Source organism: Primulina huaijiensis, chromosome 18 (genome assembly GCF_012295235.1).
Source record: "Primulina huaijiensis isolate GDHJ02 chromosome 18, ASM1229523v2, whole genome shotgun sequence".
NCBI classification, from domain to species: Eukaryota; Viridiplantae; Streptophyta; class Magnoliopsida; order Lamiales; family Gesneriaceae; genus Primulina; species Primulina huaijiensis.
The window spans coordinates 5,839,857-5,851,743 of NC_133323.1; the positions used below are offsets into that span (position 1 = coordinate 5,839,857).

Here is an 11,887-nt window from a genome sequence, read left to right on the forward strand (position 1 = left end):
AACTGACGGTCGAATTTAGCATTCACGTCGCTTGAATATTTAGAAGTTAGATTTTATCATTTTCACACAAATCGGTGCAACTTTGCATCTGGCACGCCCGCAAAGTTGAGTGGAAGTCGGTGTTCGACCAATTTTCGATCCAACCCTGGCATGTCATCATAACTCCAAGCAAAACATTCTTTGTATTCTTTCAGCACATTGATCAAATCTTGCTTCAACTGCTCTTCCAATAACTTACTCACATATACCACTTTTGGATTCTCAAGCTCCTCCAAGTTTATTTCTTCCAACGGGTCTTGCACTTCGTGTTGGCCATCTTCCATTTGAGATGGCGCCATCAACAATTCATCAACTTGGAGCTCATCATCTTCGTATTCTTCTTCTTGAACAACCTCAGTTCCATAGGTGTTCCATGCTTCCTCTTTCCGTAATTTGTCCAGGACTTGCTGCACATGCGCCTTCCATATGGAGGTTGCAGCTACCTCCTTTTCTTTTTGGTTCAAGTCAATCATCAATCTCCTCAATGAGCGGCTGAATTATCGGCCTAGGCGGCACGATAACAGTAGGCTTGAGGATTCTTTCTAACACCGAGCTTGGAGTTGGTGTTTGCATGTACAATGGATTTTCTTTCTTGCTATTGCTACGAATTTTGATAGGTCCAAAACCCCCCATTGTAATATCTGGCCTCCACTGCACTTGCACTTGTTTGAAACGGCTGTCCATCCGCTTCTACAACCTCCACATCATCCCTTTTCCAAAATAACAACAGTTGGTGCATTGAGGATGGGATGCACTGGTTTGCATGATTCCAATCTCTGCCTAACAACGCTTGGAAGTTGGCGGAGGAGTTTACCACGAAAAATTCACATAAAGACGACATGCTCCCTACAGTAACATCAGCGGGGAATATTCCAAAGTGGTTTCCCCGGTAAACGCAGCAACAGAAACTTCAGTAGGAATCAAATCTTCTTCAGTTTTGCCCAGATTTCTTAACATTCTTACTGGAAGAACATTCACAGCTGAGCCATTGTCAATCAAGACCCTAGACACTGGTTTCCCATTGACATGGGCCTTGATATACAACGGCCTTATGTGCTTGGTCATACCCGGTGTAGGCTTTTCAAGTATCACCTGTTTAGGCTTATTTGGGTGGCCTTCCTTGATAATCACTCTTGAACTCCCTTCAGGGAGTTTATTTGCTTGCTCTTTCTTTGACACTGACTCCTGGGACATCAACTCCTCATTCTCTTCTTCCATCATTTTAAATCTCTCGGGTAATAACACCACTCCTGTGGCACAATCCACAGTGATGTGAAACTCTCCCACGTGAAAATTGATTGTTTTTCCTCTTTGATCACCCTCTTCACTTAACAGATCATCATCATCGTCTACGAACTTATCCTCAATAGCCGATCTTCCAAACTTGGACTTAGTCCCCACCTGATCTCCCATTACTGGACTGTCAATTGTGAGTTCTTTTCTCAATTTAGCTGACTCTTCTCTTCTTGCAATAGCTCTTTCTCTCAACAGCCTTCTCTTCTGAGTCCTAGTCAGTGGTCTAGGGAATTTTTTGTGCTGGGCCACTCTCCAGGACTTACTAAACTCCCCTCTAGCTGGAAGGACTTATTTGGGCCTTGGTATCCTGCTCTCAATCATTTTTCTTTTTGAGATTTCATATGCACAGGCCGTAGGGCCACTAATGTAAATGTTTGTTGGTTATGATGTAAAAAACGAAAAAGATCAATTAAAGTTGGCCAGTAGGCCACTTTTGTCATATTGGATCCATTATGTTTCGATAGAGAATGAAGAGAGGAAATGATCTCGAGTGGGGAGTTTTAAGCCAACATATGGTTGTGATTGAAGCTATTGAAATGAGTTGGGTTAAGTTGATTAAGAACGAATAGAAACTTCTTCCCAACATACAATACACCACACCCCGTACAAATCCACCTTCGTTCCACATCCATCACCCAACAACCACAACATCAAACCAACAATCAAAAAATATAAAACGGAGTCACCGCATGCAAGAACAGCAATTAAACGTGTATGCGGGAAAGGGGTCTGACTGAAGTGCAAATGAATATACGTGTATGCGGGAAAGGGGTCCGACTGAAGTGCAAATGCATATACGTGTATGCGTGAAAGGGGTCCGACTGAAGTGCAATGCATAATTCTAAGGACGAAGGAGTCATCTGGAGTGGATGTAGCATGTAAAGACATATAAGAACACATAAAAGCACATAAGAGTTGAAGGTAACTGGGTTTCCAGAAGCCCCAAATGACACCAAAGCTTAAGTGATGAATGCATTGAAGAACTGAGGCCAACTCATGGCCAATCTTCAATCCACTATCACCTGCTAGGAATAAACATGTCGATGTATACAAGAGAAACCAATGAAAGAGGCGAGGCATCGAAGCAAGACAACAACCTCCATTTACGCTCATCCCTCACATATCTCAAGGCCTCGCATAGCTTAAAGTTAATCGGGTAAGCAGGAAGAAAGAAATGCAATTCCAACCAAGGTGATAAATAAATTATCAGATAAACAAGGAGCCAAGAAATATTGAGTGCAATTCAAGAAAGAAGAAGGGATTACCCATAACAGTAGACAGTTGGCCAAAACTCAAGTGGACACCCATGGATAACCCGGAGGCGGCAGAGAATGGGCTGAAACCTGCGGCAAGGGCAGAGACTTCAACTTGGGAAGAAACAGTGACCGCAGCGCTCGGTTCAGATGGACGCGCCGGAGAAGAACCTTGAACCATTGTTGAGTCTTCAGGCAGCAACGGCGATGGCGGCAGAGAACGAGCGGAGGGAATTTCATAGCACAAGAACGCGAATGAGCGAAGAACATGGCACGTCGGTCCTTCACACCAGCAGCGAAGAGCAATCGATCGAATAGGCGAGCGGATTCCAAGAGATAATGACTTCCGATAGCAGCAGGGAGGGAAGAGCGGGAACGCCGAAAGAGAAGAAGAAAGAGGGCCGAAGGTCTTGATTTGAATATGTGGGAGGGAATTGTAAGGGATAGTGAAAAATCTAGCAAGGAATTGGGCTTGGCCCAAAATCACAAGCTCACTCCACAGAAAATGCTCACGGGCCGTTCCACATAAAAGAATTAAGCCTGGCTACGTACAAGCATTTTGGCCCAATGGGCCAATGCTTGCGGATAGCAATTGTTTGGGCTAAAAATGATTAATTATGGAAGCCCAATTTAATGTTGAAACCCAATTAAATTATATAAGCCCATAACAGATTAATTCTTACCAATTCAAACCGATCACAACGTGGGAGGAAATAAATGGAGATCGTGCGAAGGTAGTGGGAAAGATCATGGGCTCATGGGGGAGTGGAGAGAAACGGCACAGCGCTGGGAAGAAAAAGACATCGGCGCACAGAACACAACACAATTCAACTCTACACAGACAAAAATCTGCAAAAATACTCTCTGCGAAAATTCAATCTTCAAGCATTAGTTTTTAATCGTTCCAGTATATTTCTAGCACTCTACGTTTTCTCGCTTTAGATTTCAGCAACCAGTTATTATATTTTTCAAGTTTTTGATGAATTCCTACAGTTTTGTAAATTCAAAATCATGTCAGGGGTTTATTTGCATCAATTTCCAATAGTTTTCTTTATTTTGGCATTGCATTTGTTTTAGGAGACTAGAACTGACGGTCGAATTTAGAATTCACGTCGCTTGAATATTTAGAAGTTAGATTTTATCATTTTCACACAAATCGGTGCAACTTTGCACCTAGCACGCCCGCAAATCAAATATTGTGCAAACAGGTACCAAACATAAGATAAGGAAGATAATTTATCAATCCCTCTCTTATCCAGTGTACTAAACTATACCTATATGTTCCCGTAGTCATTGATGGTAAATCATTCAAGAACGGAACAACCAATCGCATACACGGCTACTGCTTGTCCCATCATAAACATAATTTTAACAACGACAATATTATATATATATATATATACACACACACACACACACACTTTTGAGACGGTATATGTGAATAACTGTGATGCAGATATCTTATTTGAGTCATCCATGAAAGAATATTACTTTTTACAGGTTTCTTATGAGACGGTCTCACGGATCTTTATACAACAGTTTATCCATGAGACGGGTCAACCATGCTTATATTTACAATAATAAGTAATATTTTTGACATAAAAATTAATATTTTTATGCGTGATCTAAATAATATATTTATCTCATAAAATTGACTCGTGAGGCTGTCTCACAAAAGTTTTGTGTATTAATTTTTATGCAAAAAATATTACTTATTATTGTAAATATTAATAAGATTGATTCGTCTTACAAATAAATATATGTAAGAACGTACCTACTAATATACATATATGTATGATAAAATGTATATAACAATTTTATATATGTTTATTTTAAAAATTAGAATGATTAGATATTGGATTGTCTTTAGAAGGTTACACTAATTTTCGATAAATTACTCTCCATTTGATTTATGGTAAGATCACCTACATTATTGTCATGTTGTGTATAGCGTTTCACATGAATATAACGTTTCATGCTGCGTTATTATTACAGTAATCCGTTAAAAGAAAGAAATCCTCCCATTTAATTTCACACTGTAAACGTTGGTCCCGATGCCTTCCTTGTCTTGGACTTTTTCCATCCGCGTAATAAATTTGTCTATAAACGTCCTCACGTCAAGACATGACACGACAACTACTCTACATTTACGTGCATTTATTCATTCATCCACCAGAATTACGTGTACTCCTGGAGACTGATCGAGTTCAGCTATGGCGACCATCATAATCCCTTCAAGTGTCCCTTCCCCGGCCGAGGATTCTGAGCAACTCAGGAAAGCTTTCGCAGGTTTTATAATATATCTTTTTTGTTGGTTTTGTTTCCCTTTTCCTCGATCGGGTCGGATATGTGTGGAATGTCTTTCTCCTCGGGGAAAATGTTCAGTCTTTACCATTTCATTGTCTTAACTGAATTCCGGGATTTGATTCTGTATGGTCTGTTCCAATTTTGAGTACTCGTAATGGATATCTTAAGGAGATCTCTCGATCTCGGATCAAGCCTCCGGCTACATGTAACTGGGAGTGAGAATATGTGGAGAATTGTACTTCTCTTGATTTTCTTTTGGATGTTTTAATTTTTGATGTTGATTCTGGTTTCGATTTCATGCTGATCGACAGAAAATGTAATGGGACGTACGTCTGAAAATAAAATGGGATTGTGGATGCGTTTTTCACATTTGATAGTGTCTCAGGTGGAATACATTCTATTTGAAAGGTTAATCAGACAATGTTTGACAGCAAGTTTCAGTTTAAGGTCTGATATTGGCTGCTATTGTTACTTGCCATTTTACATGGTTTTATTTATATATACAGTGAGTGGTTGTATTGAATAGGGTATTCGTGGCATAAACTAGCCTGTGATCTTGTAAGAAAAAAGACATTTGAATCTAAACTTTTAATCTTGTTATGATACTGTGAAGAGGCAGATTGTTCTGAACACAAGTTTTTGTAGGATGGGGAACAAATGAGGCACTGATTATCCAGATCCTTCCACATAGGAATGCATCACAGCGCAAATTGATTCGTGAATCCTATGCTGCAACTTACGGGGAGGATCTTCTCAAGGACTTGGACGAAGAACTTTCAAGTGATTTTCAGGTTAATTTAAAGATAATGCTTGTTATTTTGATCTTCTCATACCAACAGTTACTAGAGATTTAATGATTGTCCTCGCGGCAAATCGTGAAAGTTAGTGAAGATATTGCAAAAATATGTATTTGTTTGCAGCACCCTTTGAGCTTGCCCATTTTTTGGATGATCCCTGGATATCACGTTCAATGACTAGCATGATATAATGTCCGATAATATAGATTGGCCTTCCTAGTTCTCCTTCATGAGTTGTCATTTATGGATCAAAATTTGAGTTTATTCTTACTGTTTTAACCGAAATAATTGTGGAGAAAAGTTTGTTGCTTATTTGTTATCTGTCTGTTTCAGCGTGTAGTGCTGCTTTGGACTCTGGATCCATCCGAACGAGATGCTTACCTGGCTAACGAGGCTACAAAGAAATTGAGCGCTAGCAATTGGGTTATAATGGAAATTGCTTGCACCAGATCATCATCCGATCTTTTTAAGGCGAGAGAGGCCTATCATAATCGTTACAAGAAATCCCTTGAAGAAGATGTTGCACATCACACTACTGGAGATATTCGGAAGGTAAACTTGTCATCAAACTTTTATAAAAAATTTAAGAAAACAAAAATGATTAGGTATGGTCTTCGACTGTTCTTACCTCAAACATTTTTATCAACTGATGATTTTATGGTTTTTTCAACAGCTTTTGGTTCCTCTGGTGAGTGCCTTTCGATATGAAGGAGATGAGGTGCACGTGGCTTTGGCGAAATCAGAGGCTAAGTTACTTCATGAGAAGATACATGACAAGGCTTACAATGACGAAGAGCTCGTCAGAATCCTGACGACGAGAAGCAAAGCACAACTTAATGCAACACTTAACCACTACAATGATCAGTTTGGAAATGCTATCAACAAGGTACATCGTATGTCACACTATAATAATTGCGACTATGTTTGTAAATATCGAACAAAATACATATATGTATATATAGATGCAATTGTTTCGTGTTATGATTTGGAATGGATTGCATCAGATCAGCATCAGTAGTATGATCACTGTCTAGATCATAAATTGTATTAAGCTGCATGCATATATTACATACTTAACAAGTGAGTGACACTCATCCATTGTAGTCAGCCGTTGGTGTTGGCTATTTAGTCGGAAGGTGGTGGTACATGTACCAGATTGAATCCGCAAGTATATAATGGATGATACCGAAACACTCATATTTGGATTCTAGTCTCACATTCAGGCTAACGCATTTAACTTGTTCATTAGTAGTTCAACAGTTGCAATAATTACAAATTTTTCATTTGTGTAGGACTTGAAGACGGACCCAAACGACGAATATCTCAAACTCCTCAGAGCGACCATCAAATGTTTGACATGTCCTGAGAAGTACTACGAGAAAACCCTTCGTTTGGCTATCAACAGGCTTGGCACGGACGAATGGGCTCTCACTCGTGTTGTTGTGACACAGGCGGAGACAAACATGGCGCGGATCAAAGAAGAATACCATAAACGAAACAGTGTCACCCTTGAACGTGCAATTGCCGGGGACACTGCAGGTGACTATGAGAAAATGCTTCTGGCCTTAATAGGGGGGCATGGGGATGTTTAGTAATCCAGACATCTTGCGGTTTGTTCTGTTCTGTCTGGCCTAATGTTATGTGGACTTCTGCTTCTAATAATTGGTGACTTTGCCATTGATGTGGTATGTTGCTATTTGAAAGTGTGTTTCTGAGTTATTTTACTTGTGTATTTTGTCTGTGGTAATGCAGTTAAATGTGAGAAAGTTTAATTTGAAAAGTAAGTAGATTGCACAATAGTAAGTAGATCGCAAAATTAAAAAACAAACCATATATATCATGAGTCAATTTTGTGATACGATTTTTTGACCCGACTCATGAGAAAGTTTTACTTTTTTTGTCAAAAGTATTGATTTTCACTGCATTTATGAATATGATCGATCTGTCTTAACATATTTAGATTTTTTATACCGTTTCACAATAGAGAAAAAATAATAGTATTTCATTATTCAAATTGGGTAGGATTTTGTTACTTAGTTTTAGTATATTTTTATATTTAATAAAAGAAATGGTATAAAAGACATTGTATGTTTATATAAATGTTTTAAAGAATTATTTGAGGATATGCATGCTAGACATTTCAGAGTAGGAACAAGCATGAAACGTACTAATAAAAAAGTATAGTGTAAATAACACTCTCTTAAATGTTTGCACCGATTATATTATTTCATTTAATTTCAGTTACAGTTTTTTATTTTTGTGTTACTTTTATATATTTAGTTTGGTGATGTGCAATAATTGTCTCTGCTGGGTAGAATGATCGAGTCGTGACGCTTGGACTACTATATGGTTTAAAAAAATTTGAGTTGCACCGTTACCAACAGTTATAATTTTTGGTAGAGCGACAAGCGCTCGGTCTTACTTAGATAAAACGATTGAACAATGACACTTAGGCCGTTCAGTCCTACATAGTTCTAACCATCCTCTAAAATGTTAAATAAAATATAGATATTTACATAATATTATATTTTTTCAATTTTTTAGTTAAGAATGTCATTGTAAATTTTTGATATATTAATTGTTTTTTAATCATATTATTATTATTATTATTATTATTATTATTATTATTATTATTTTGTGTCTTAACTTGAACTTTATTATAATTTTTTTAATATGTTCTAAAAAATAATTAAAATTTTTAATCAAAATTTATTCATCTAATAAATGATTTTTTTGAAAAATATATATTTATTATTTAAAATTTCGATGGACAAAATAACATATGGTTTTTTAAACATCGTTCTATTTTTTATTAGTAACGGCTCCACTCAACCAATATTAAATGCAATGATAAAAAGCCAATTTGATGACAGAAGATTGTTATCTTCATTTGAACATTATCACAAATGGTATCAATATTTTTAATATAATAATTTTGTATACTAATATTTAAAATTTAAATATATTCATTGCAGTGTATTAAGAGTTTAAGTAATTATTCAATCGATTATACTTACCAATTTTAATCACCAATTATATAAAATAATACAATGTGCATCACACAAGTGAGATACCAATATATTTTAAAATGAAAAAATTTCACATAATAAGCTTGTTTGTCTTCTATATTTTTTTCCCTCACATTTGGATTGTAATAAAATTATGAATTGCTTTCAATCTATTCACTCCTACTCCCATTTATTTCATTTGCTTTCATTTGCGTATAATAGCGATATTGTAAAATGTTATGTGCTTGTATAATTGATTTTTTGTTGATAATTATTTTTGGAATTTAGTTACTTTTTTTGAGATTTTTTGTTGATACTTTTTTTTTGGAATTTAGTTACTTTTTTGGACAGATGAATTTAGTTGATATCTATACAGTTATTTGACACAAAACTTATATGAGATTATCTTATGGGTAAATTATTTGATACAGATCTTCGGCCCGACTCAATTCATGAATAATATTATTTTTTATATCGAAAATATTACCTTTTACTATAAATATGAATTCGATCGACCCTTCTCATGTATATTGATATGTGAGACCATATCACCTGCTCATTATTTTGTTATAGCTTGCAAGTATTTGCTTGGATAATGTGTGATTTATTAAGAAAAATAATGATGAAACTATATTAGACATAATTATAATTTATATAGATAATGTGTGAAGTCTTCTTTGTTTGAACTTCTATACAGCTTATATGTTTACTTGATGTGTGGTCTGTAAGTTAAAAAAAGTAATATTTTTTTATTTAATAAAAAAATCATAAAAGTTTATTTTAAAAAATATATAATTTACTGATAAGTATCATATCTTATGATATGACTCGGGAAACTTGGAGGTAGAAAAGATGCTCAATCCCGAGCTCAGAGCTACTCCTCTTTCGTAGATCGGTACTCAGATCTACCGTATGTAGTCAAGCTTTTGCACACAAACAAACAACAGGCATCGTGAATTGGCGCTTGAAAGATTTCTTGACGTGGTTACTCCTACACCAAAGTCACTACTGAGGTCATAAAAGAATGGAAACTCTAGAGAATTTAAACTCAAGAGTAAGAAATGCGATATGAATTAGATGAATTTTTTAACGAGAAGTATTTACAAATGAGAAATTAATGTCGACATCGGAGTCCGAGCTCTAACAAATTGAGTTGATTCGACATCCGTAAATTCTATACTTGGATTACATTGATTATCCACATATTTTACCCTTATCCACATGATGCTGGGACGTGGGCACACTGTCATTTGTCATATTGCTTAATCGGGGTCGTCCATACCATATTACCGTTGTTAACTCCCATATTTTTCAGACAAAGTACGAACTAATGGTGTCATCTTCCAATTATTTTGCTATCCATGCCAGTTCGGTTCTGAGATCTCTGAATATTATGATCGATGAGCCCCGTCTTCTCTACTCTACCTCGGACTTCAGGCTTCCCCAGACTGCCACCAATATCACCACATAAACTCAAGGAAATCAGTCGGCCAATCCCCTAAAATGTTGTCCTAGCTGTCTACATAGCTCGACACATCGTGTTGTTTTGCCCGGTCTGGTACTGATGAGACCCCATGAATATCCTAGCATGTTCTTATATCTGTCCACTTTCAAAATTTCAAATACACACACTTTATTTACATATTTAAAATAATTACATCAATAATAATTTAAAATTATATTATATATATAATATATCTATTATATATTACCTATATAAAAGAGATTATATAATTTATTTTTTCTATAACCTATATATTAATGGAATTTAATTTGAAGAATATATAATCTATTATTTTTATTACCTATCTATTATACATATATATCTATTACCTATATAATCTATTACCAATATAAAAAAGTCAATGTTTTTAGAATTATGATTTATCTTTTTAAGTCTTTCATTAATTTATAGATTTTAATTAATTATTAAATTTATTACCTATATAAAAGAGGCAATGTTTTTAGAATTGTGATTTGTCTTTTAAGTATTTCATTAATTAATAGATTTTAATTAATTATTAATATTAATTCAAAATATATGTATTCTACGGAGTAGATTAAATGACTGGTTATTAGTGATGTGCATGACACTAAAAAATCAGTCAAACAATATTTAATTCAGCACATCGAATAAAAATATAATAGAATAATAAACTGTCAGTCCAAATATTAGCTTTGGATGCTATTTGAATGAAATATAATTTTTATTTTTCCTTTTAATTTCAACTTATGGTTAGTTTGGTCTCACATAACTATTTCATACAGGTACCCAAATGAGGTATTTCTTTAAAATAGTGAATTGATTTGTGTAATTGTCGGAATTATCCTTACATCTATTAATTGTATGTTAGTTTTTTTGTAACTTTAATATTGTCTTGTGTATTATTTTATAACTAATATATATTATATATTATAATCATTACATCATATAAGTTTTGCAAATCAATTTAAGGAAAAAAAACATTCCAAACAATTGTTTACATGATTATTTTCTGAAATAATTTAACCACTCATTTTAAAAAATCAATTTAATAGTATTATTATTTTAAAAATTAACAACGACGAAATTTAACAGATAAAATCGTTTTTCATTGATATGATGCTGATTGATATGTTCCAACATTATCAAAAAAAATATAGTAGTCAAAGTATTTATTGTTCGACAAATATATCAAATTTCAACAAGACGTAACTCAAAGACTATTCGAAAGTTAACTTTCATAAATGCATAAGTGATTACTTTTCAAATGCTATATTTTTTTAAAACAAATAATAGCATTTTTTTCGGACCATCGGTTATGTACTAACAATATGAATATGGTATTGCAGGAAACTATGGTACATGACTTGATTTTTTCAAATGTTATTCAACAATTTGAGCAGCTTTTAAAGTGTAACAAAAGTTACTTATATGAAAGAATGACAATAATAATTGTGGATGGATTTGAGAAATCACAACTCAAGAGAAATATTGATAAAAAAACAAAGAACTGAAACATCAATGAAATACAAAATGAAGATAAGAAAAGAACGAAAGCAAAGAAAATGGCAAAACAAGTTCAACATGAAGATAAGAAGATAACAAACACTAAGGAAATGACAAAACCACAGAAGAAAAAAACAAAATTCATCATGTTTAAAAAGAGAAACCATAAAAATTCAAGATAATGAAAAAATAGATGAT

General features: G+C 34.6%; 1 protein-coding gene across 1 annotated transcript; it reads left to right on the top strand.

Moving 5' to 3' along the window:
- Positions 1-4,673: 4,673 nt before the first annotated feature.
- On the top strand, positions 4,674-7,411 carry LOC140965117 (annexin Gh1-like). The gene is made up of 5 exons (XM_073425174.1): positions 4,674-4,877; positions 5,541-5,686; positions 6,026-6,244; positions 6,366-6,578; positions 6,985-7,411. The coding sequence occupies exons 1-5, from the start codon at positions 4,802-4,804 to the stop codon at positions 7,282-7,284; spliced, it is 954 nt and encodes a 317-aa protein (XP_073281275.1). The 5' UTR covers positions 4,674-4,801; the 3' UTR covers positions 7,285-7,411.
- The last annotated feature ends 4,476 nt before the right edge of the window (positions 7,412-11,887 follow it).

Bases quoted from the DNA above. Each gene is read 5' to 3' on its own strand.
- LOC140965117 (XM_073425174.1), top strand. From the start codon at position 4,802: ATGGCGACCATCATAATCCCTTCAAGTGTCCCTTCCCCGGCCGAGGAT. The intron at 4,878-5,540 runs GTTTTATAATAT...AAGTTTTTGTAG, and splicing joins ACTCAGGAAAGCTTTCGCAG to GATGGGGAACAAATGAGGCA. The intron at 6,245-6,365 runs GTAAACTTGTCA...TTTTTTCAACAG, and splicing joins CTACTGGAGATATTCGGAAG to CTTTTGGTTCCTCTGGTGAG.